At 39.8% G+C, this 26,229-nt stretch overlaps 1 protein-coding gene across 1 annotated transcript in view; it reads right to left on the bottom strand.

Annotated features, from left to right (window-relative positions):
* Positions 1-26,229, bottom strand: part of LOC109934869 (kelch-like protein 1) — a 353,701-nt gene that overhangs the window by 183,145 nt on the left and 144,327 nt on the right. The window contains exons 3-4 of the mRNA XM_048598407.1: positions 25,205-25,341; positions 4,057-4,253 (exon numbers count right to left, since the gene is read on the bottom strand). Of these exons, the coding sequence (XP_048454364.1) occupies positions 4,057-4,253; positions 25,205-25,341 (334 nt within the window). The remainder of the gene's footprint in view (positions 1-4,056; positions 4,254-25,204; positions 25,342-26,229) is intronic.

The following is a 26,229-nucleotide window of genomic DNA, read 5'->3' as shown; positions in this document are numbered from 1 at the left end:
TGCCAAAGATACATGAGCATTTTCTTGGCTCGCCTTACATGAGATGTGCATGGGAATGGGTATTCTCAGCCTTGAAAGTAAAATTGCAATCATACATGTTTCATACAAGTTGCTGTAACATCAGTGGCAAAGAGCTGTCTTCTCAACAAACACAGCAAAGTAAAATCATTAGGAGGACCCACTGCTCAGCACCTTTCCAGATGTGATGCTATCCTCCGAGAAACATAGGGTGGGTTGTTGAGTGAAAAGTCCTTTTACTAAGGTGCTACTTGGCAGTATTCCCCAGACATGGTTTCCCACATCATGGTGGTGTGCTGCCCATTCATAATCTCAGTCACCAGAAAGGGGATATGTTGCCTGAGGAGTGGAAGCCTAAGTGTCTAGAGAGACCATCTAGCTACCTGCTTCCAGAATGACTGAGCTGGGTTAAGACTTTTTCTTTTTCTGTTATTATTTCATTTGCATGGTTGGGTGTCAGCCAAGCCCTCAGCTTGCTGTATGCCACATTCTTCAAATGTTGATTTGCTTTTCCATTTAATTATCCGTGCAATGAAATGTTGACTTTTTCTTTCAAATGTAGTTCTGATATCCTTACCTTTGCAAAAGCTAAAATGCATGGCCAAACCTTGCCCTGGACCAACAAAGCAAAACCCTTCCAATACCTCGCCCTCCTGGCTGTTTGCCTTGCATCAAAGACACATCACTCTCATTAGAGAGTCCACTCCCTGTTGAATATGATCAGGTTGTTCCATACCCTGACACTGATCCATATCCACATTACACCTTCGCTATTCATGCACTTCTGCAGAATTCAATGAGCCTCACTACACTTGTACCCTGACATTGCCTGAGCATCCTCACAGCCAATGCCTCCACTGCAATGGCCTGTGAAATGTGGATCTGTTCCTTCAATTTGCCTCCTTATAGATGGCAAATTGGCATGTGAGTTGCCCAGTTCACATCTCACACCCTTAAATATTGTAGTGTGGCTTTAAGAACCCCAGGTATGGGGTAGACATTTCCCACCTGTAGGCACGTGACAGATTCTACCATCGCTTGCAAAAGGAATGTGAGTGGATCCACCAACTGAACAGTCCTGGCTCCTCACTTACTATTTATTATTACCCTCAGTTTGCCTGAGATTCTTCTGAAGTGCATTGACTGCAATTGCCACTTTAATAGCTGTGGATTTCCTGATAGATGAGTATACCGCCAGTCACCCACATTTGAATCTGAAAAAGGATCTATGTGCAGTGAATTAACTGCGAGAAATCCATTTGCTGCTTAAAGATGCCACAAATTTTTCACTTTGGGTAACATTCTCCAGCCCTATTGCGACAATAAGATTACAACAGACATCAGAACACTGCAAGACATGACACATTTACGAAAGTGCATATTCTATGGAGTGTCAGACACTGAGGGGTGACCTTACAGAGGTTTATAAATTCATGAGGGGTATGGATAGGGTGATAGCCAAGGTAGGGGAGACCAAAACTAGAGGGCATAGGTTTAAGGTGAGCGGAGACAGACTTACTGGGGACCAAAGAGGCAATACTTTCACTCAGAGGGTGGTGCATGTATGGAATGAGTTGCCAGAGGAAGTTGTGAAGACTGGTACAATTACAACAGAGGGCTTCAGTCTGCTGACAGTCTTCTGTACAGTTCAAAGCTTGCCATCCTTGACCCGAACTGCTGGAGACATCAGGGTCACTGGCAAAGGGGTGGGTGAAGTGACAGGTCACCTCTGGAGTGTCCTGAGATGAAGCTGCCAGCACACCAACTGGCACTACCTTGTCTCTTTAAGAATATGAGGGCACCTGGAGTCAGGGTGAGCATTGTACTTTCCTTACCTTGCCATTGGTGCTGAACAGACATAAAATATGTAGCCACATTGGATTTGTCCTGCTTCTTGTGTGCAAAGCATTCCTGGGCAATTTTCCACATTGTCAGGTAGATGCCAATGTTGTAACTGTACTGGAAGAGCTTGGCTAGTAGTAAGTTCTGAAACACAATTCTTCAGTACTATTGTTGGAATGTTGTCAGGGCCAGTAGCCTTCACATTATCCAGTAAAATTGGCTGAAGACTGGCATCTGTGATGCTGGGGACAACTGGAGGATCATCCACTCAGCACTTTTGGCTGAAGGATGCTGCGAATGCTTCAGCCTTAACTTTTGTAATGATGTCTGGGCTCTTCCATCATTGAAGGTGGGGAAATTCATGGAGCCTCTTTCTCCACTAAGTTGTTTATTGTCCACCATCATTTAGAACTGCAGAGCTTAGATCTGAATCATTGATTGTGGGATTGCTTAGCTCTGTCTAACACTTGTTGCTTATACTGTTTTGCATACAAGTAGTCCTGTTTGGTAGCTTCAACAAATTGGCACCTCACTTTTAGACATGCCTGGTGCTGCACCTGGCATGCCCTCTTGCACTCCCCATTGAACGAGGGCTGATTCTCTGACTTGCTGGTAATGATTGATTGCAGGATATGCCAGGCCATGAGATTTTGTTGCAGATTCTGTGCCTCATGAATGCCCAGTGTTGAGTTGTTAGATTGGTTCGAAGTCTGACCCATTGACCGCGGTGATAATGCCACACATCTGCGCATGTTGGCCCTTATTTCAACGGGGTTGGAGTATAAGAGTAGGGAGATCTAAGAGTAGGGAGGTCTTACTGCAAATGGGCAAGGTGCTGGTGAGACCATATCTGGAATACTGTGAGCAAGTTTTGGTCCCTTTATTTAAGGAAAGATATAATTTCATTGGAGGCAGTTCAGAGAAGGTCCACTAGAATGATCCTTGGTATGGAGGGATTATCCTACCGGAAAAGGTTGAACAGGTTGGGACTCTTCTCAATGAACTTTAGAAGAATGAGAGGTGATCTCATTGAAACATATAGGATTCTTAAGTGGCTTGACAGGGTAAATGCTGAGAGGATGTTTCTCTTCATGGGAGAGTCTAGGTCCAGAAGGCATAGTCTCAGAATAAAAGGGTGCCAATTTAAGATAGAGCTGTGGAGAATTTCTTCTCTCAGATGGTTTTTGTCTTTGTAACTCCTTGTCACAGAAAGCTGTGGGGGCAGAGTCCTTGTGTATATTTAATACTGAGATAGATCCATTCTTGATCAGTCAGGGAATTGAAGGTGAAGGGGAAAGGGGAGGAAAGTGGATGTGATGAACGTTGGATTAGCTGTGATCCAATTTGAATGGCAGATCAGCAATGGTCTTATTAAATTGTGGAGACGCTCGAGGGGCTGAATGGCCCACATTGATTCCTATTTCTTATGGCTATGATCGGCTAGCTCTGCAAATATAGAGTATCAAATCCGAGGGTTTTGTTGCCTGCGTTCTTTTAGAGCTTTGCTCATAAACTTGTGGAACTATTGGGAAGACTCATTTAATTCTAGTCATTAAGGAAGTGGAGCCCATTTGAAAGTTTAAACTAAACCAAATCAAAAAAGCAAACCTTTGGTTGAGCACTACGGATCTGCTGTCAAAAACTATTCAAACTATTAACATTTTCAAAAATAATTTCAAGAAGACAGACTTCCACATCAACATCAACATCAACATCAATCAATCCTCACAATTTATAGAGGGCTGAAATGGCGAATTTATTTCAACAGCTCCAACAAATGTAAAGTGGAATGAAATTACAAATTTTCATTCATGATGCGGAGCTTTGCTTCAACAGAAAAGAATGTAGTAGATCAGTTGAGGGGGCCGTTCATTCCATTAAACCTGCGCTGGCCCTTTGAGCAATTAAGTTAGTTACACCACCTTATGTGCTTCTCAAAGCCCTATATAATGTTAAGAAGTCAGTAGACTCACCATAGGATTCTCCATCAGTCGATTGTGTAAAATTTATCAAGGTAAAATTTAGACCAGGGAAGCAATCTTCATGATCTATATTTCTGATATGAATGGGCACATCAGCCTGAACACTAGCAGCATTCATGAGAAAGTCTGTTCACGTGGAAAAATATACATGCAGGGATAAGGAAGAAGTGAAGCAAGAAGGTGATTTGAAATAAAACATCTCTTGTCACCTTACCATAGTATAGCTGTGAGCCACCTTCATTAATTCAGTACAGCCCTGAGCATCAGCAAATGCACGGATACCCAGGCAGTTTGATGGATGGAGCAGCTTCATTAGGAAATGGCAGCACACTTCCACCACTTGGGAGAGCTGGAGCAGGCAGGCAGCTGCTAAGAGATTCTCGATTGTCTCCTCCTTTAACTCAAGGCAGCCTGAAAACAAATACATTCCCAAAACACACTGTGACAACTATGCTCTCAAGACTGAAACAGTAAACAGAGATTATCTAAAAAGAGTTTTTTTTTGCACAATGTTCACAGTGATACACTTTGTTCTCTCTGCCTATAAATAATACCAATAAACATGCAGAGTTACTTTAAAAAAAACTGCGTAAATCCAATTCTGTAGAACTTTACTTTAGGCTGAGAGATAGCAAGAACTGCAGATTCTAGAGTCAGGGACTACACAGTATGGAGCTGGAGTAATATAGTAGGCCAGAAAAGAAGGGTCCTGACCCGAAACGTCAGCTTTCCTGCCCCTCTGATGCTGCCATGGCTTACTTTAGGTTGAACTGTTTAACAAACCTTCTTTGGTAATCATAGAATTGGAAGAATCAATACAGAGGACAGATAACCATTTCCCCTTTTTCAGTACAGCAACACTAACTGGATTTTCCAATCAGCAAAATTTTAAAATCATTGTACACCCACTTATTTCAAATGAGTAAACTGAAATAAAATAACCTCCCTCAGAAATCTGAACATTTTTTTTCAATAATGCAAGCATGTAATGGATGAACAATGCACAACAATAAATCTGAATAATCACAACAAAGATTGACTGACAACCAAAAATCCAATTTCACATCTCCAGCTTCACCTCTGCATGAAGTTAGTGTGAGAGATTGAAAGTAAAGGGGTATTTGTCCCACAATTATACATCTCAGTTTACTCAAAATTAAGGAAGAGATAAGTTCAAGATATTTCAAAAATAAATTTGGGGCAAATTTGTTTAATCTTTACACATTTATTTGACATTAGGATGTGAGTGGCACTTGACGCAACTAACAATCATTACCCATCTGTATCTAGCCTCAGGACATGAATAGTTTAACACATACTTTGGACTGGAGTCATGTATAAAGCAGAGAAGTTAGCAGTAACAAGTTCTCTTCTCTGTTTCCTTGAATGGAGATCCACATTTTACCAGATTTATTGAATTCAATTTCATGGCTTTCCTTGCGTGGGATTTGAACTCCCAACAGTTAGCTGCCAGCTTATTATCATAAAAGCTTTACTTGTACATGCGTGGTTGCACACAAATACTTCAAAGACAGTTGTTTAGGGAACTGCATTGTTAACTATACCATTTTTTTTCTCTTTTTAGTTTGTCTGAAGCAACATATTTAGTTTAAAATTTGTTAGCTGAACTAAACTCAGGAGTCTTCAACATTGCCAACATTTTCAACACCAAACCAGAACTGGGTGGCACAATTTTCTTCTGAATGGGCTGGTTCTTAATGATCTGGCTCAATGAGGCAAGGTTGATATTTTCACTGAAAAGTTTGAATGTGCTGAATTACACTTTCTCTTTAGTCAAAGGCTCAATAGTTTCCCAAACAGGGAGGTTTTCTTTTGGATAAGAGCTACCTATGTTGGCCTTCATTGCAAGAGGTTTTGAGTACCGGAAGCAAGGATGTGTTCTTGAAGTTACACAGGGCCTTGGTGAGGTCACACTTGGAATATTGCGTGCCATTTTGGTCTGCTTTTTGGAGGAAGGATGCTCTTGGTCTCGAGATAGTGCAGCGAAAGTTTGCCAGGCTGATTCCTGGGCTGGCAGGTCTGACATATGAGGAGAGATTGACTAGGTTAGGATTGTTTTCATTAAAGTTCAGACACATGAGGGTGAATCTCATAGAGACTTATAAAATTCTAGCAGGACTGGACAGGGTAGATGCAGGGAGGATGTTCCTGATGGTGGGTGTGTCCAGAACCAGGGGTCACAGTATGAGGATTCAAGGTAGACAAGGTAGACAATGAGGAGACATTTCTTCACCCAAAGAGTGGTGAGCCTATGGAATTCATTACCACAGGAAGTAGTTGATGCCAAAACATTGAATGTATTCAGGAGGTGACTAGATATAGCACTTAGGGCGAATGGAATCAAAGGTTATGGGGAGAAAGCAGGATTAGACTATTGAGTTGGATGACTAGCCATGATTGTGAAGAATGTCGGAGCAGGCTCAAAGGGCTGAATGGCCTCCTCCTGCTCCTATCTCCTATGTTTCTATGTTTCTATCCATATTTTGAAACTCCTCTCAATGGGATAGGGCTGCTTAATGAAATGAAAGACCCTACCAATGCCAAACATTGGAAATAGCCTGCATTACACATGAAAGTTTATGATCTAAAACCTTTGTAACTCAGGCATCGAGGTTTCTAACATGGTGGATAACATTCTGCAACTAATAGTTTAAACATTGAAAGAGGCACCTGAAATGTTGACCCAAGATGGGTCTTAAGACCCTTTTTTTTTCATGGGATGTGGACATCACTGGCCAGGTTAGCATTTGTAGCTTATCCCAAACTGCCACAGAGAAGGTGATGGGGAGCTGCCTTCCTGAGCTGCTGTAGTTATTGACAGTGCTGTTAGGAAAGGACTTGCCCAGAATTTTTACTCAGCTAAATTGAAGGGCTGGCAATACAGTCCCAAATCACAATGGTATGTGGCCTGGAGGGGAATTTACAGGTGCCCCATTACACCATTACACATGACCATTACACCACTGTCTCCATGAATTTTGCAAATGAGGAAATCTTAGAGAATGATGCTGTTCTACTTTAGTGTTGCATTTATTTATGAGCAGAAACAAAGAAGTAAAGATAACTCTAGTTATGCCATTGCTTGTCATTACATTCCTGGGTGCTCCATGATCAAGAAGATTAAAGTCAAATGGATCTCAAACACTTGGAAATGGAAAACCAAAGTTACGAAGAATATCTTGGAATACTGGGTTATTTCCACTGGAGGAGGGCAAGGTAATGAAAGGTTTATTCGAGAATTTTAAAATTAAGAGTTTCGATCTCAATGATAAGAAAACAGAACATTTCTTATGACTGGAACTGATTGAGCAGCAATCATGAATTTCAAATTAACTCGCAGATTGAGACAAGCCGTTTGAAAAACATTTGCGATACACATACACTATAACATAGAACACACTAAGACAAAGATAAATGCAACTTTTAAGAGCAAGAAATAACTTTAATATCTATACCAGGAAAAGATACAAGGTAACAAAGCAGTGTGATTAGTTTTGGGTTCTCAACCAAAAAACTGATAGACATGAGGGCAAAATTAGTAGTCATGGAGTCATACAGCATGGAAACAGACCATTTGGTCCAACCAGTCCATGCCGAACATAATCCCAAACTAAACTAGCCCCACCTGCTTACTCCTGGCCCATGTTCCTCCAAACCTTTCCTATTCATATATCCATCCAAATGTCCTTTAAACATCGTAATTGTTTACACATTGACTACTTCATCAGGAAATTCATTCCACATGCAAACCACCATCTGTGTAAACAAATTTGCACCTTGAGTCTTTTTAAAATCTCTCTCCTCTCACCTTAAAATTGTGCACCCAGTCTAGAAATTCCCCATCTTAGGGAAAAGACAACTACTATCCATTCTATCTATAGCTCTCATTATTTTATAAACTTGTATCAATTCACCTCTCAACCCCCTATGCTCGAGTGAAAAATGTCCCAGCCTATCCATCCTTTCCTTATAACTCAAACCTTCCATACCTGGCCAAGTCCTCATAAATCTTTTCTTAATCCTCTCCAGCTTGAAAATATCCTTCCAAACCTGGGCGATCAGAACTGGACACAGTATTCCAGAAGAGGCCTCACCAATGCCCTATACAACCTCAACATAACGTCCCAAGTAACTCCCTAAAAATTCCAATGGTTCCAAAACTATTTGATACTTTGTTGGGGGTTGGAGGAAGAATACTTCTGCCTAAAAACCTTTCACAGCTAATTTTAATATTTATACATGGCAACTTATTTTAACATTTGCCAAATTTTATTGTCTGAGAATGATCTTGAATCTGAGAAGAAGTATACACTTTCATGGCAGATAGGGATCATGGTCCAAATCTATCAAAATATTTGCTAGGTGCAATTTATCTTGTTTTGCTGAAGACTTTTCCATAATAAAATTATTCCACCTGGCATTCACCAATTTTTATAATCTTTCAGAATGTCTTCGACATTTGACTTAACTGAATTTCACAACACCAGAAGTGTAATATTGTGATTACCCTTGGAGGTACTATTGACCAAAACTCAGCCACTGAAATGCAATGGTGACTGGAATGGGTTAGATGCTGGGTACTCCACAGCAAATGACTCATCACCTGACTCCATTGACAAAGGCAAGAGTGCTTGGAATAGTCATCATGTTCCTGGATGGTTTCAGCTATAACCCTCAAGAAGCTTGACACCATCTGGGACAAAACAGTCCATGTGATGGCACTTCAGTTAGGAGCATTGATGTTCATTCCTTCTTCCGTTTGTATGACATGGCTGGAGTATGTATTATGTATAGAACATGATCTAGCATCTCACCAAGGTTGCTTTGTCACCACATACCAATCCTGCAACCTTCAACATCTCAAGAATAAGGGCATCAGGTACAACCTTATCACTCCCAAACTCTCCTCAAAATCAGACATGCACATGTCCTGGAGATATATCATTCTTGCCTTCATACGACAAAATATTAGAATCTCTAAATAACAATAACATTGAAAAGTCTTCACCACAGGGACTCAGCTGTTTATGAAGCTACTCAGTACTGCCTTCTGAGGGACAACTAGGAATTAAGAATTAAGAATACATACTGGCCTTGCCAGAAAAGTCCACATTCTGGGAAAAGAAACAGTATTAACTGGGGTGTAATAGACAAGTCTGCTGCTTTCTTCTCATATTACTGTGTGGTGCAATGGAAATGTGGGAATGCTCTGAATTTGACTTTACACTAGGTGCAGTTTTATACCATTGCTCACAAAGCTCAGCGGTCTTCCACCTCTGACATGTTACAGAGTGACTTCATGCCCAATTTACACAATGAAGATATTATTGACCTGGAACGATTGCGTTCTGAAGCAAAATATGTCATGCATATGGTCTTTTTGGTGTTTTGTTAAGTGACTGCAAAGCTGACCAGTACACATGAAAAGTAGTTCTTTCGTCAGACAATAGTGAATAAAAATCCTGCATATCTAAATATTTTTGTATTTATTAACTGGTATGGATTTACACAACAGTATAAATGTATTCAATCCAAGTCATCAACTTACATTGAGAAGCAATGAAGAAAAAAAAATCACAGGCATTTTTCTCAATCACCAACTAAAAAAATTGCGGGAATTTTTCCAAGTAATCTTTAATGTGCACATAAATATCATTCTTTCTCCTATGTTGTAACAGTGATTGCGCATGGAATACTTCACAAGTCGTTAAATATCTTGTGATATCCTAAGGTCATAAGAGGCACTATGTAAATGCAATTTTTTTCTTTCTGTTGAGAAAAGCTAGTGCCTGAGTTACTTATTCATTGATAATTAGAAAGTGTTGGCTTGAAGTGTCATTTGGCAGAGTCTCATTTTAAGCTCTATCAGATCATGCCAACAATTTAATCCTGTTGGATGATAAACTGTTCTTCTCATACAGTTTCGCTGGCTCTTTGACAAACTGTTGCTTTCATTCATGGATATGTTATAAGCATTGCTGACCAGCATTTAATGCCTTTGGGACAACTTATTGTCTTGCTCAGTCACTTCTAAGGGCAGTTAAAAGTTAACCACCTTTCCGTAGTTTTTTCGTCACACAGTTACCAAACTAGGCAAGAATGGCAAAATTTTCTTCTCTGAAGGATGTAAGTCAACCAAATGGGTTTCTATAACATATAATAGTTTCATGTCCATTATTGTGGGCAGGGCAAGTCATAGAGTCATACAACATGGAAACAGACCCTTTGGTTTAACGAGTCTATGCCAACCATAATTCCAAACTAAACTAATCCCACCTGTCTGCACTTGGCCTATATCCTGTCAAATATTTCTTATTCATGTACTTATCCAAATGTCTTTTTAAACATCGTAACTGTACCTGTATCCACAACTGCCTCTGGAAGTTCATTCCACATGTAAACCATTCTCTGTGTAAAACAAAATGTCCCTTAAATCTTTCTCCTCTCACCTTAGAAATATGCCCACTAACCTTAAATTCCCCCACCCTAGTAAAAAGACACCAGCCATTCAGTTTATCTATATCCTCAACCTCCTACACTCCAGTGAAAAATGTCCCAGCTTATCCAGCTCTCTTTATAACTCAAACCCTCCATTTCCAGCAACATCCTGGTAAAACTCTTCTGAACCCTCTCCAACTTAATAATATCCTTCCCATAATAGAGAGACCAGAACTAGACATAGTATTCCAGAAGAGGCCTCACCAACCTCAAAATAATGTCCAACTCCTATACTCAAATTTCTGAGCAATGAAGGCAAGCGTGCAAAATGCCTTCTTAACCACCCTATCTACATGTCACACAAACTGCTAAGAATTCTATACCTGATCCCCTAGATCTCTCTGTTCTACAACACTACCCAAGGCCCTACTTTTAATTTTATAAGTCCTGCCCTTGTTTGTTTTACCAAAATGTAATGCCTCGCATTTAACCAAATTAAACTCCATCTGCCACTTCTCAGCGCATTGACCCAATTGATCAGGATCTCTTTGAAATCTTAGATAACCTTCTTCACTGTCCGCTATATCACCAATCTTGGTGTCATCCGCAAACGTACTAACCATGCCTCCTATAATCTCATCTAAATCATTTATATAAATGACAAACAAAAGTGGACCCAGCACCGATCCCTGTGGAACATCACTGATCACAGGCTTCCGGTACGAAAAATAACCCTTCAGCATCACTCTCGGTCTCTGGTGTTAAGCCAATTTTGTGTCCATTTGGCAAGTACACCCTGAAGCCCAGGTGATCTAATTTTACTAATTAATCTACTATGCAGAACCTTGTCAAAGGCTTTACAAAGTCCATGTAAGCAATGTCTAACTCTCTAACCTTATCAATCTTCTTGGTTACTTCCTCAAAAAACTCAAGCAAGTTTGTGAGACATGATTTCCCGCACACAAAACCATGCTGACTATCCCTAATCATTCCTTGCCTCTCCAAATGCATATAAATCCTATCTTTCAGAATCACTTCCAACAATTTACCGACCATCAAAGTCAGATTTACGGGTCTATAGTTCCCAGGCTTCTCCTTACAACCCTTCCTAAACAAAGGCACAACATTAGCCACTCTCCAGTCATTCAGCACCTCACCCATAGCTATAGATGATACTTGCATTTCTGCAAGAAGCCCTGCATTTTCCTCCCTAATTTCCCACAACATCCTGGGATGCACTATATCAGGTCCCAGAGATTTGTTTAGCTTTATATTTTCTAAGACCTCCAGCACTTCCTCTTCTGTGATGGAAAATGCTCTCAAAATATCAATATTTATTTCCCTGAGTTCGCTAGTCTCCGTTTCTTTCTCCACAGCAAAAATTGATGTGGAATTGTCACTGAATATCTCACCCATCACCTCAGGTTCAACACAAAGACGACTTCTTTGATCTCGAAGGGGCCCGAATCTCATTCCATTTGCTCTCTCGCTTTTAATGTATTTGTAGAATGTCTTTGGATTATCACCGGCCTTATTTGTCAAGGTTATCTCATATCCTCTCTTTGCCGTCCTGATCTCCGTCTTAAGAATGCCCCTGCTCTCTGTACTGTTCAAGAGATTCATTTGAATGCAGTTGTCTATATGTGATATATGATTCTTTTTTCATTCTTGACTAGGACCTCAATATCTTTACTCATCCATTGTTCTCTAATTCTACCAACCTTACTTTCATTGTTACCAGGAACATAATGATTCTGAACTTTTGTTATCACACTTTTGAAAGCCTCTCACTTATCCAATGTCCCTTTGCCTGCGAGCAGTATACTCCAAATCTCATAGCATTAAAATTTGCCTTACTCCAATTAAAAACTTTAATTTGATCACTAGACCCAAAGTGTTCCCCTACTATCACTTCAGTCATTTACCATGTCTATTCACCCAAGAGAAATGTTGCTTCTTCTCTGGCAGGAATATTTACATATTGATAAAGAAAATTTTCTTGAACACATTTAACAAATTCTTCACCATCCAAACCTTTAACACTGTGGTAGTCCCAGTCAATGTTTGGAAAATTAAAATCACTTACTATTACAACTTTATTATTCTTTCATTTTTTTGAGATCTCTCTACATTTGTGTTCCTCAATTTCCTTCTGATTATTGGGGGTCTATAACACAATCTCATCAAGCTGATCATTGTTTTTTTATGTCTATTTCCAACCCATATACTTTCACTGGACGACTTTTCAGAAATATCTTCTCTAGTTACAGAGGGGTGGTGGTGTGATAATGTTTCCTCCTTCTACTCACTCCAAGCCTATCTCTAAGAGGGTTTTTAATCTTGAGTTTTTGTGATTTTCAGCAATAAATGTAAAGCATTCTTTCAGCTAAATTTAAATTAGAAGTAAACATAAATGTTTGCACACATGTAAACACACTGAAACATGCACCCTCCCTCATGCAACAAGATGCAGACACACAAGTTGGATTCCAGAAACAAAACTGGCATTTAGGTTATTAGCAAAAATACAAGAAGTAAGTCGTTGGTTCAAGTTTTATTTTTGTAGGCCTTGGAAAACTCTCTCTCTCTCTCTTGTGGTTCTTTGCATAAATGGAAGTTGGAAATCTTTGGATTTTCAGACAAGGTTATGATCAAGCTTATGCAGAGCTGAATCTTTGCAGGTGAAAACAATTCAGTGTCTGTCACCCTTCCTGGGTAGACTGGGCAGGGTTCTGCTCTTACAGCTGGAGGAAATGTCCTTGTACTGAGAATTTCCAAATAGCTTTATCTCTGTTGGGCTCTTAGAGTAATAAGATTTATTATCTGAAGTCAGTTCTAAAACACATAATCAATATTTCTATCACTCACTCAGGACAATTTAATGGCAAGGTCCTGGGGAGTATTGCCAAGTAAAGGAACCTTGGGGTGCAGGTTCATAATTCCTCGAGAGTGGAGTCGCAGATGGATAAGATAGTGAAGAAAATGTTTGGGACACTTTTCTTTATTGGTCAGTGCATTGAGTATTGGAGTTGGAAGGTCATGTTGCAGCTGTAACAGGTCATTGGTTAGGCCACTTTTAGAATACTGCATTCAGTTCTGGTCTCCCTGCTATAGGAAAGATGTTATGTAACTTGAAAGGGCTCAGAAAAAATTTACAAAGACCTTGCCAGGTTTTGAGCTATAGGGAGAGGCTGAATAGACTGGGGCTATTTTCCCTGGAGCATTGGAAGCTGAGGGGTGACCTTATAGAGGTATATAAAATCATGAGAGGTATGGATAGGGTGAATAGGCAAGGTCTTTTCCCCAGTGTAGGGGAGTCCAAAGCTAGAAGTTTTCAGTTTAAGTTGAGAGGGGAAAGATATAAAAGGAACCTAAGGGGCAACTTTTTCACACAGAGGGTGGCGGATGTATGGAATGAGCTGCCAGGGGAAGTGGTGGAGGCTGGTACCATTACAACATTTAAAAGGCACCTGGATGGGTACATGAATAGGAAGGGTTTAGAGGGATATGGGCCAAATGCTGGCAAAGGGACTAGATTAATGTAGATAATCTGATCTGCGTGGACGAAATGGACTGTTTCCATACTGTACATCTCTATGACTCCATGATTAATTTGAAGTTTGTTTGGCTCTTCACCTACTGGTGATCTGACTGGTTTCTTTACAATTGTCATTGTAAACATTTGAGTTTGGAGGTTCTAAGTCTAGGAGTTCATGGATTTTGAGATTTAGCTCAGACGCCAAGCAATAAAATGCATTAATTCTACAGATAGTTTTCATTCTGGTATGTCCATTCAAAGGCAGACGTGCAACCATGGTCAAATTACATTTTAGGAACTTTCCAGAAGCATGAGTTAATCCTTTTTACCACGCGTTATGACCCTAGTTGTTAGAACCAGCAGACAAGTCAGATTCCAGAATAAAACCATCCTTTGTAGATCATGAAGGAGCCTTTCTGCTCCTATGATGCTGCTTGGCCTGCTGTGTTCATCCAGCCCTGCACCTTGTTATCTCGGATTCTCCAGCATCTGCAGTTCCTACTATCTTTGTAGATCATACTGTTTTTATTTCTATTTTAGTTAACATGGTGGTTATTCACTGAAGGCTTTTTTTCAACAAATGAAATGAATAGACACAAAACACAAACCAAAATATAAAAGAACCCCGAGTTATCAAAATATAGAACACTGTTAGAAAAATCTTATAACACTCAGCAAAACTAAGTTTCAGACAATATACAATACCATCACTTTCAGAGTGATTCAAATCCAGATTTACCGATCAGAATTTGCGAGCAGTGACAATCTCATGTAGATGGACTCCTAATTGGAATGTCCTGACAGAAACATGAAGCTCTTTTGTTGCATAAAAATAAAGAAGTTGGTTGACCATCTGCGTGAGATCGCCACTGCTCACAAATTCTGATCGGTAAATCCTCTGGATCTGATAGAGCCATACTTCTGTTCTGAAAGGACCCTCATAACGGGAAAGGGTTGGGGGAGGCAAACCATTCCCCCATTTTCACAGCGATCAGCTGACGTTTTCTGAAATTTAAAGGTCCAGAATCATAGACAGCCACTTTGACAACAGCTGTCAAATACTAAGGACATAAGGCAAGCATGAGGTATGTGTGTCAGGAGGGTAGTCTGCCAGGTGAGTATGGTGCCAAGTGAGGAGGGGAGTAGAGTGCAGGGTGGGTAGGGACCCAGGTAACTAGGGACCAGCCAGTGCATAAGGTTGCAGGTAAATAATAATTTTGGGGGCTTATCTGGGTAGTGGGAGATATCTATTCCAGTGGGTGGGTAGGGTTTAGTGTCAGGCCCTAGCTGGAGAGGGTTTGTAGGGTCCTGGTGGGGTATGGCTTCAGAAGCAAGGGAGTGAGGAGTTGGGTCCCTAGGGATAGGGCAGGGGTTGTGAAATCTGAACAGGCAGGAATCTGGTTCAATAACAGGCTGGGGTGTTGGATAGAGTGGTTGGGCAGGAGATGTCAGGTCTCAGCAATGGGATTGTTGGGCCTGGAGCAGAATTGGTGGGGGTGAGGTCTGAAGCAGGGGAAGGGGTGATTGGATCTCAAAGTAGGAGAAGGGGGCTTGGGTCCAGGGGTATTTAAGTGATGATGTCATTGGCAAGGCAGGGTGGTCAGGTCCCAGAGAGTGTCACATCTACATGGCAGGGTGGAATTATCCGTTCCAGTGGCGGATGGATTTGTTCACAGTCTGAGGGAGTGAGGGGGTGCATAAGCTGTTTGGCAAAGCAATGTTGAGGGTGTATTTGGTAATGTGGCTGTCGGTTTCATCAGTCCATTCTCGGAGAAAGTTACATTTGCTTTTGAAAGTTACATTTGCAGTTTTCTCTGAAATAAACTAAAAAAGGTTCACCATCTAGGGTTTCTAAACCAAAAATCGATCCTTGATTATTCTAGACTGAAGAAAATCTAAAGGCCTTCAATGTTTATTCTACCTGTCATAAACAACCTCAGTATTATATGAGCATCATCAATTTTCCATTAACAATTCAGGAGAAGCTTGTCCAATTAGGTCAGTATTCTGGAAGGCCTAAAAACTGAAAAACGCAGGACAAACATTCAGAATGGCTCTGAAGAAGATTCATATGAAACTTAAACTATTTCTCCGTTTCTCTCTCTCAGATGTTGCCAGACCTGCTGAGTGTCTCCAACACTTCCTGTTCTTATTTTAGATTTCTAGCACCTCTAGTATTATGTTTTCATTGTTCTAGAAGGCCCAAATCACAGAATTATTATAGTGTAGAAGGAGACCATTCAGCCCAATGTATGTGTACTGATTCTATTATCTAGTGCTTTTTATCAGTATCTGGATGTTCCTTTAAAGCTTCTGGAAGACATCAAGATTGATGGCCCCATGGACAAGGGAGGTTATCTGAATATACAGTGAGATCATGTTCAATGGGCTGGGGAATGGCTGATGCTGTTTAATTTAGATAAATGTGAGGTGTTACATTTTGATAGGTCAAACCAGGGCAGGACTGAGATAATCAGTGGTAGGGCCCTGGGGAGTGTTATAGAACGAGGAGATCGAGGAGTACAGGTTCATAGTTCCTTGAAAGTGGAGTCACAGGTAGACAGGTTGGTTAAGAAGGTTTTTGCTTTCATCGGTCAATGCATTGAGTACAGGAGTTAGGACATCTTGTTGTAGCTGTACAAGGTGTGATGAAGCCCCATTTGGATTACTCCATGCAGTCTGGTCACCCTACCATATAAAGTATATTATGAAATTAGAAAGAGTGCAGAAAAGATTTACCAGCACGTTACTTGGACTTGAAATCTCCTTACCCCTTCCCCACTTCCTATCTTCTGCATATCAACTAGCATTTTTCTAGCTACTGTCAGTTCTGAGCAAGGGTCACTCAAACTGAAATGTTAATTCTGATTTCCCTTCACAGATGCTGCCTGACCTACTGAGCCTTTCCAGCAATTTCTATTTTTTCTACCTGGACTGCAAGGTTTGAGTTATAAGGAGTGGCTGGATAGGCTGGGACTTTTTTCTCTGGAGCATACGAGACTGAGGGGTCACCTTATAAAGGTCTATAAAATCATGAGAGGCATAGGTAAGGTAGAGAGCCAACAACTTTCCCCATGGTAGGGCATAGAAAAAAAATGCATTGGTTTAAGGTGAGACAGGTGAGAAACAAAAGGGTTCAGAGGGGCAATTTGTTCACACAGAGTGCGGTGAGTGTCTGGAACAAGCTGCCAGAGGCAGTGGTGGATGCGAGTACAATTTTGTCATTTAAGAAGCATTTAGACAGGTACATGGAAGGGATAGGTATGGAGGAATATGTGGGCAAATGGGACCAGTTTAATTGCAATAACTGGGCGGCATGGACAAGTTGGGCCAAAGGGTTTACATGCTGTAAACCTCTATGACTCTATGACAAAATCTTCATGCATTATCAGTGGAAGACCAAGAGAATTGTCAACAGTCAACCAAGAGTCAGTCTGAAGTCTCATGTAGGCCTGATCCTAAACCCATATCCTTCCTAAAGGATATTAGTGAATTGACAGAGATTTACCTTAATGGTCTTCATTAGACTCTTCATTCTATATTTTTATTGAATACAATTTCAAGGCAGAATTCAAACATGGGTCCCCAAAACATTAACTGACTCTATGCATTAACAGAATAATCTAGTGATAATACCATTAGCCTGATGCCTCTGTCTGATTGTCTGACCAACATTTTTTTAAAAAATCTCAATTAAAAATAACAAATGCCCAATTGCCAATGAAAAATATTGAAAAATATCCAAACCCATAAATATTAAGACACAGATCTGAGCCTGACACTAATGGCATAAAGCTACAACTACAAGAGGTTGAAAACAGATATGAAGATTTTCTCACAATGGGTTGAAAATCTTTGGAACTTGTCCTGTAAAGTGTTGAAAGCAAAATTTTTGAATATTTTTAAGGTAAAGGTGAATAGATTCTTGATAAGCAAGGGGTGAGAAGTTATCAGAGGTCGACAAGATGTGGATTTGAGGACAGACTTGATCAGCCATAATCTTATTTTATAGTGGAGCTGCTCAACAGATTAAATGCCTTAGTCCTGTTCCCTGTTTGCATGTTCACCTGTTTACATCCAGACTTACTTAATCAACTTATTTTAAGTTCCCAAGCTGCTATTGAGGTCTCCAGTCCGTTAGTTCAGCAAAAATAACTACAGTACAATATTATCCCTAGTTAGCACTGTAGCAGTGAAAACAAAAATCACACTGCCATGGAGCTGCACTAGAAGAAAATTAGTGGTTATAAACAAGGGGTTTGAAATATATTGTAGTATGTTTTGACACCGCATGTGAACTTCAGCAGTAAAATTCTAAAGGGAAGGTAACTTACAATACTACATCACAACACCACATTCCACTCCACCCACCAAACCCCAGCACTTATTCTAAATTTCACAAACAGCTGACGTCATTTCTTTCTCTCATGCAATTTTGTTAAATCCCAAAATTGTGTGTGGCATGGCACTTTGAAACCAGTCCTGGATATTTAAATGTATAATTGTTCAGTAAAGAATAGGTAGATAATAATATGTGCATACTCTTTTAGAATTATAGAGTCAAAGAGATGTTCAGCATGGAAACGGACCCTTCGGTCCAACTCATCCATGCCGACCAGATAGCCTAAATGAATCTAGTCCCAGCATTTGGCCCATATCCCTCTAAACCCTTCCTATTCATAAACCCATCCAGATGTCTTTTAAATGTAATTGTACCAGCCTCCACCACTTCCTCTGGCAGCTCATTCCATACATGCACCACTCTCTGTGAGAAAAGGTTGTCCCTTAGGTTCCTTTTAAATCCTTCCCCTCTCAACTTAAACTTATGTCCTCTAGTTTTTGACTCCCTACACTGGGGAAAAGATCTTGGCTATTCACCCTATCCATGCCCCTCATGATTTAATGAACCTCTATAAGGTCACCTCTCAGCCTCCAACACTGTAGGAAAAATTGCCCCAGCCTATTCAGCCTCTCCCTATAGCTCAAACCCTCCAACCCTGGCAACATCTTTGTAAATCTTTTCTGAGCCCTTTCAGGTTTCACAACATCCTTCCTATATCAGAGACTAGAATTGAACACAGTATTCCAAAAGTGGCCTAACCAATGTCTGGTACAACCACAACATGATCTCCCAACCCCTATACTAAATACACTAACCAATAAAGGCCAGCATACCAAATGCCTTCTTCACTATCCTGTCTGCCTGCGATTCCACTATCAAGGAACTGTGAACCTGCACTCTAAGGTCACTTAGTTCAGCAACACTCCCCCAGACCTTACCAGTAAATGTATAAGTCCTGCCTTGATTTGCCTTTCCAAAATGCAGTACCTCAAATTTAATTAAATTAAATTCCATCTGCCACTTGTCAGCCCATCGGCCCAACTGATCAAGGTCCCATTGTACTTGAAGGTAACTTCCTTGGCTGTCTACTACACCACCAATTTTGGTGTCATCTGCAAACTTACTAATCATGCCTCCTTTGTTTACATCCAAACATTTATATAAATGACTAAAAGCAGTGGACCCAGCACCGATCCTTGTGGCACACCACTAGACATAGGTCTCCAGTCTGAAAAGCAATCTTCCACCACCACCCTCTGTCTCCTACCTTTGAGCCAGTTCATCATCCAAATGGCTACTTCTCCCCGTATTCCATGTGATCTAACCTTGTTAATCATTCTACCATGTAGAACCTTGTCAAAGGCCTCACTGACGTCCATATGGATCACATCCACTGCTTTGCCCTCATAAATCCTCTTTGTTCCTTCTTCAAAAAACTCAGTAAAGTTAGTGAGACAAGATTTCCCATGCACAAAGTCATGTTGACAATGCCTAATCATGATGTGGAGGTGTTGGTGTTGGACTGGGGTGAACAAGGTCAGAAATCAGACAATACCAGGTTATTGTCCAACAGATTTATTTGAAATCACAAGCCTTCAGAGAATGGCCCCTTCCATCAGGTCTTCACCTGACAAAGGAGCTATGCTCCAAATGCTTGTGATCCCTAATCAGTCTTGCCTTTCCAAATACATATAAATCCTGTCCCTCAAGATCACCTCCAACAACTTTCCAATCACTGATGTCAGGCTCACCAGTTCCCTTGCTTTTCTTAAATAGTGGCACCATGTTAGCCAACCTCCAGTGTTCTGGAACGTCACCTGTATCTATCGATGATACAAATATTTCAGCAATGGGTCCAGCAATCACTTCCCTAGCCTCCCACAGAGTTCTAGGGTACAGCTGATCAGGTTCAGGGGATTTATCCAACTTTATGCATTTTAAGACGTCTAGCACCTCCTCTTCTGCAATGTGGAGATTTTTCAAGATGTCACTATTTATTTCCTCAAGTTCTCTATCTTCCATCTCCTTCTCCACAGTAAACACTGATGCAAAATACACTGAAGAAGGGTCACCAGACTCGAAACATTAACTCGGATTTCTCTTCACAGGTGCTGCCAGACCTACTGAGCTTTTCTAGCAATCTCTATTTTTGGTTTTGATGCAAAATACTCATTTAGGATCTCCCCTATCTTCTGCAGTTCCACACATGAGCAGTATTTTGTTGAAAAATGGGGGCGCTTTGCTTTTTATACTGATATTTTTGAGACAGTGCCATCAATTTACCAGTCAACAGTAAATTATAGAAAATTGTCCGTTCTGAGGAAGGGTTAACTCTAATTTTTTCTTCACAGATGCTGCCAGACCTACTAAGCTTTTCCAGCAACTTTGTTGTTGTTATAGAAAATTGTCATTTACTTTCAAGACAATAGGCCTGACAATCAGGTCCCACTTATTTTTTTGTTGAACTCTTCTGGATGTTTGTACTTCCAGTATACACACTGGATCTCCAGACATGTGCCAAGTTCCTTTTGTGCTGTGGAATTCAGATGTCCTATCATACGAGGCCCAATCCCAGGTTTTGTCCTTTATATCCCCCAACTTAGTAATTCAACATATCTTGGAGTCAGACTATTAGCTGAACTGATCTGATGGACTCCCAACAGAATTAAATTTGGAATCCATTGGCATTGGTGCAGACATTTCACCCTAATATGTTTTATATATTTTCTAGGATGCCTGTCTCAACTGTGTACAACTGCATTGGAAACTGACGTATTGATCCTGCACAATAATTGAATGAAACACATCACAAATATTTCATGCATAATCTAAATGAAGTCTTAAATTTATGAAACATGCAATGTTTTAATGGAATGAGAATTGCACAGAAACTATAAAATCTGTCAATGCTGCAAATTGAAATAAAAACACATTGAGTCCTTTCGCTATCTTGTCACAGTTTTCTCTAGATTACTTCAATCCCCTGGTCTCATTCTATGTCCTCACAGGATTTTTATTTATATAGGTTGTCAGTTGAGTCATTGGCTCTGGTTATTCATGACAGACAAGACAAATCAGGTAACTAAAAGCCACAAAATATGGGATGTATTGAAATCCATTACAAAGAAGTGCGACAATGCATCAATGAATCACACAGCACTTTCCCGGGTGTCTAATTTTCAAGCTCTAATCTCTTTCCATATTGTGGATCTCTAGATTATGAATCAACTTGTGAGATGTCACTTGTCTCCTTTTGCAGTAATAAGACTTCAGAATGATTGTTTGAGGCAGGTAGTGAAATACAATCAGATTACTTAATGGTGGAATGTTAGATGCATTTTTAACAAAAAGATCTATGCGTTTGTTTTTGACTGAGACAAACAAGGTTATCCCTGTCCCAACTGAAACTGTGAAAACAATAGATATGATGAATTAATTCCTCAACAGAAACGTTTAGTTTTACTTGTATTATTTAAAGGGTACTTCTCAATATTTAACTGAAGATTTAGATTCTTGCAGTCATTTCATGATTATATCATCAATGCAATTCTTCAAAGGAAATGTCAGCATTAGTTGCGGATAGGATCCTGAGTGTCTCTCATAACACAAAGAATCACGAAGGATGAAATGTGAAAGAAAACATGGGTACAAATTTAAATGAAAACTTAGTTCCGAAAGTACATACCTTAAAATTAAGAAATCATTAATAAAGTTGTGTATATGTTGTAACCTCAGGATTAAGTTTGCAGCATTCATTGCTATATAAAATGGGATGTTTGATAGATAATTTCATTTAAAACTTTTCATCAGTCTATTATTTTCTCTCTACCATTTGAGAAAATTGAGTTTCAAAATATGACATCATTCACTATTCCCCAACTAAGTTTCTTTGAACAAATTAATCTGTCTTTTGCTTAAGGTGTTTGCAAGGAGCCATTCAGAGTTCAGAATTAACATCAAATGTGATAGTTAATACAAATTGATTCAAATTTCATCAAAACGCAACACCACACTAAACCAAATCTGAAGGAACAAGTATAAATAAGTGTTGATGCACAGACACTGTTTTCCCTGGTTGGAGTATTTCTCGAACTGGGACTCATAGTCTCAGAGTAAGGAGTTGGCTCTTCAAGTCTAAGGGGAGCAAAAATTTCTTCAATTAGCAGGTTGAGAATTTAGAACTCCCTACCTCAGAAATCTTTGGAAGTTCAGCTGCTGAGCACAATTAAGGCAGATATTAGGTTTCTTGAAGGAATCAATGAATGGACAGTATAAGAAAGTGGACATTAGGTAAAAGATCAGCCATGATCTTATTGAATGACAGAATAGGCCCAAAGGGCCATGTAATCTACTCCTGCTCCTTTTTTTAAAAAAAAATAAGGCATTCAGGTGTAACTCAAAGTTTGCACAACATGGTTAACTACAGTTACTTTGTCTTTAAAATTTCAGATCAATAACACGTGGAATTGATTGTTTATATGTAATAGCTTCTCTTTCATGCAATTTTTTTTCGAGGTTAAATGAACCACAAGCTTCTTCAGCATTTAACTTCCTAATTTTAATTAACGTTTGCCAAAGGTAACGCTTGCACATGGAAGTTTAATGTGACTCCTTGTCAGCAAGGGCAATAGTTTGGCAGTTTAATTTCTAGCCATCTCTTAAATTCAATTGCAAGGCAGGCATGCGCTTTAATTTACTCCCTGCTCTTATCAAACCAATGCAGATTTCTACCTCTGGCACGGATTGAATAATTTCTTTTTTAACTGTTTGTGCAGCTCAATTTAACTCTGAATTGTTGAACAGATGAAATGCTAACAGTATCTTGCAAGGCTAATATCCAGCCATAGTTTGATAAACAGGAAAGGCAATTGATCGACTGCTTAAAGACCACCATATTTAAGTACAATGTAATTCATATGCTGAATACATTTTAAAGTACTGGACTAAATTATATTGAACAAGACCAAGAGCAAAATGAATAGGTTATGTTCAATGGTTATTTCTGTCATGTTCATATGCAACAACAGCAAAGAAAATGACTGCTTTTTTTTTGCTATGGATAAACCTCCGAATTATTTCAATGCTATGAACGACGAATATACATTTCAACCTCTACAGCAAAATTCATGAATTATACATAACATAATCATATTTCCAGAATTTGCAATTTCTGCAAAGGAGCTCTTATTCTGTGAACTGTTACAGAGATACGGTAGCTCTGCAATTCTAATACATACATAATAACTTGATAAAGTGTTATGGGTAAGAAAAGGGATTCCATGCTAAGCTGAGATTTCTGAAGACCTGAAAATCAATTTAAGTAACGCAATAGATGGTAGTCTTCTTTTCCCCAATATAATTACTGTACTTCCTCCTTTAAGAGTAATATTACTGTAGTACAAATGTCATGTATTATTACAAAAATGGATGAGTTCATAAGTTAAAGTGAGACAGGCAGCTTTTATGGTACATTTTACAAGATAAGTGCTCAATAGCCAGTACAGTTACTGCCTGATTTTCTACCTTCAATTTTCCAAAAGAAAATTCAAAGGGAAATTGTTAACTTAACAAACGCTTGAATTGTGGGAATTAGAGGTGTACTGTGGAATTTAGAATGCAAACTGCAGACTGATGGCTGTCTCTTTAAATGCTCGGTTAAAATGACAAATGCCACCCATTCTAAAATATTACTCCATATGTTGAACATCCAACAAACGAGATATTGAATCTGTTTCACTGCTTTCAAGGTTGAAAATGGGCACTGAAGGCATTCTATATGCATGGAAGGCATTCTACATGAATATACTAAATCTTGATAAGAAACGTATAACATGCCATATTGCTTTAAGTGGCCTGGAGTTGTTCAAGTTGCCTGCCTGAAACAGGTGTTAAGCCCTTTGCTAAAAGACCTGGGTTGAAAACCCATGTCAAGCTCCCTTTGGAAATCAGTTTGTGTCTGTCTGAATGAGGACAGTTTTCTTGCCTGCACAGTCTTTAATGAGATCACTGGAGGTGTGTAAAAAAAAAATCACATTTGAGATGACATGGTGACTCAGTGGTTAGCACTGCTGGCCCACAGTGCCAGGGAGCTAGGTTCAATTCCACCCTCGGGTGATTGTCTGTGTGGAGTTTGCACATTCTCCTTGTGTCTACATGGGTTTCCCCTGAGTGCTCTGGTTTCCTCCCACAGTCCAAAGATGTACAGTTTAGGTGGATTGGCAGTACTAAATTTTCCAGAGTGTCCAGGGATGTGTGGATTAGCCATGGGAAATGCAGGGTAACAGGCATAGGGTAGAGGGGTGGGTCTGGGTGGGATACTCTTCAGAGGGTTGATATGGACTCAATGGGCTGAATGGCCAGGATCCAAGAAAAATCAAAGTTTTATGACTGCAGTGCTCTATTTAGCTTCACTTTAAAGCAGTGACCCCTCAACCAAGCCATATTTAATGTTCTTTGCAATCGGCAATACCCACCATGAATACTGGCCACTGTCCCCGAATCCACCTCAGTGCTGCTGTGGTGCCAGAATTCTCAATGCACAACTGCGCATTGACTCGTAAGATTCAATTTCCCCAATAAATTTGTTGGCATCAACAAAAGGGACCAAATTTGCGCAGTCATTTTGCTCATTGGTGGATCATGGTTACCCATGGAGCTGGCATGAACCAATTGTTAGCTTTTGTACAATATGTGAAAATATTAACTGTAAACATATTTAGTACGTGTTGGGGTGATGTGCGCAAATAATGTGTATCAATTACAGTCATCATTTTTCACAAATGAGGTAGGAGGAATTAACATGCTTGTCTTTAATATAACAAGTTTCATATTAAAGTCATTAAAACATTTATTTATGAACTTATGTGAAAATCATTGAAAAATTGTAAGCAAAGTGTGAACTTATCATGAAAGCACATGGATTTCGGTTTTGAGTGTCAAATCATTTTATCATCAATCAATTCAAATCCTTACACTACATACAATAATTTCTTGTAATATAAATAACTTTTCACTCCAATTTACCTGTGTATGCAAATTGAACAAGATCCCAGAGTGCACTAGGGTCTATGCCCTCCATTTTGACTTCCTCTTGCTTAGCTTCACAAACGTCACTGGTGAACATCGCAGCAAAATAATCTGACACAGCACTAAGAACAAGCCTGTAAAGACAAACACCACAAGGGATCTAATTAAATTAGTGCCTTTTAGTTAGCTGTGAAGAGTTGACAGAAAGAATTCGTTACATAAAAATAAACCTAAAGGCATAACTACCCTATTGCATCATGGCAGTTATTTGTAGGGGAACCATTTTAAATTATTGTCAAGGAATAACTTGGCTGGTCATATCGGAAAAGTATGGATACCAAAATTAGCATTTATTATCTTTCATACTAAACTATGTTTATTTTAAGGTGTTGGAATAATGAGATTCAGAGCTGGATCTTCATCTTTAAGGTAGCTTCAGACATTAAGAAATTAAGGAATGCCTGCATCAAGCGAAAATGCCAGTAACTACAGGATTTTCATTCTGCATATGGATGGTAAAAGAGGTCAGGACCATTACTTCCAGAATGAGGTTAGAGGCAACTAAGCAGTTGCTAAGCGCAGAGACAAACTACTAAAAAGTTCAAGGCAACGAACAGCCTTCTAGCCCTCACTTCTCACATCTCCTCAAGACCTACACACTCTCAATGCCCCAGTCATTCCAACTCATGTCACCTCATGTATCTCCACCCACATCCTATGGCCTCTCACACTGTTTATGCCAAGGTATTGTCCTAATCCTTGACTCTTCACTTCCCATGGTCCCTCTCACACTTTATTTCAAGATGTGGCACTTCCCATGCTAATTTCTGCCATCTCTACCAAAGCCCCTCATACCCTCCATATCAAACTATAATGCTCCTTGGCCATTCATCCACCATACACTGCACAGAACCAAGGAACCCAACAGCAATAATGAAGTCAGAGATAGTAGGAACTGCAGATGCTGGAGAATCCGAGACAACAAGGTGCAGGGCTGGATGAACACAGCAGGCCAAGCAGCA

The sequence above is a fragment of the Rhincodon typus genome, chromosome 6 (assembly GCF_021869965.1).
Source record: "Rhincodon typus isolate 14 chromosome 6, sRhiTyp1.1, whole genome shotgun sequence".
NCBI lineage: Eukaryota > Metazoa > Chordata > Chondrichthyes > Orectolobiformes > Rhincodontidae > Rhincodon > Rhincodon typus.
Note: the sequence above shows the minus strand (reverse complement) of the source record. Positions and strands in the feature narration are given on the sequence as shown.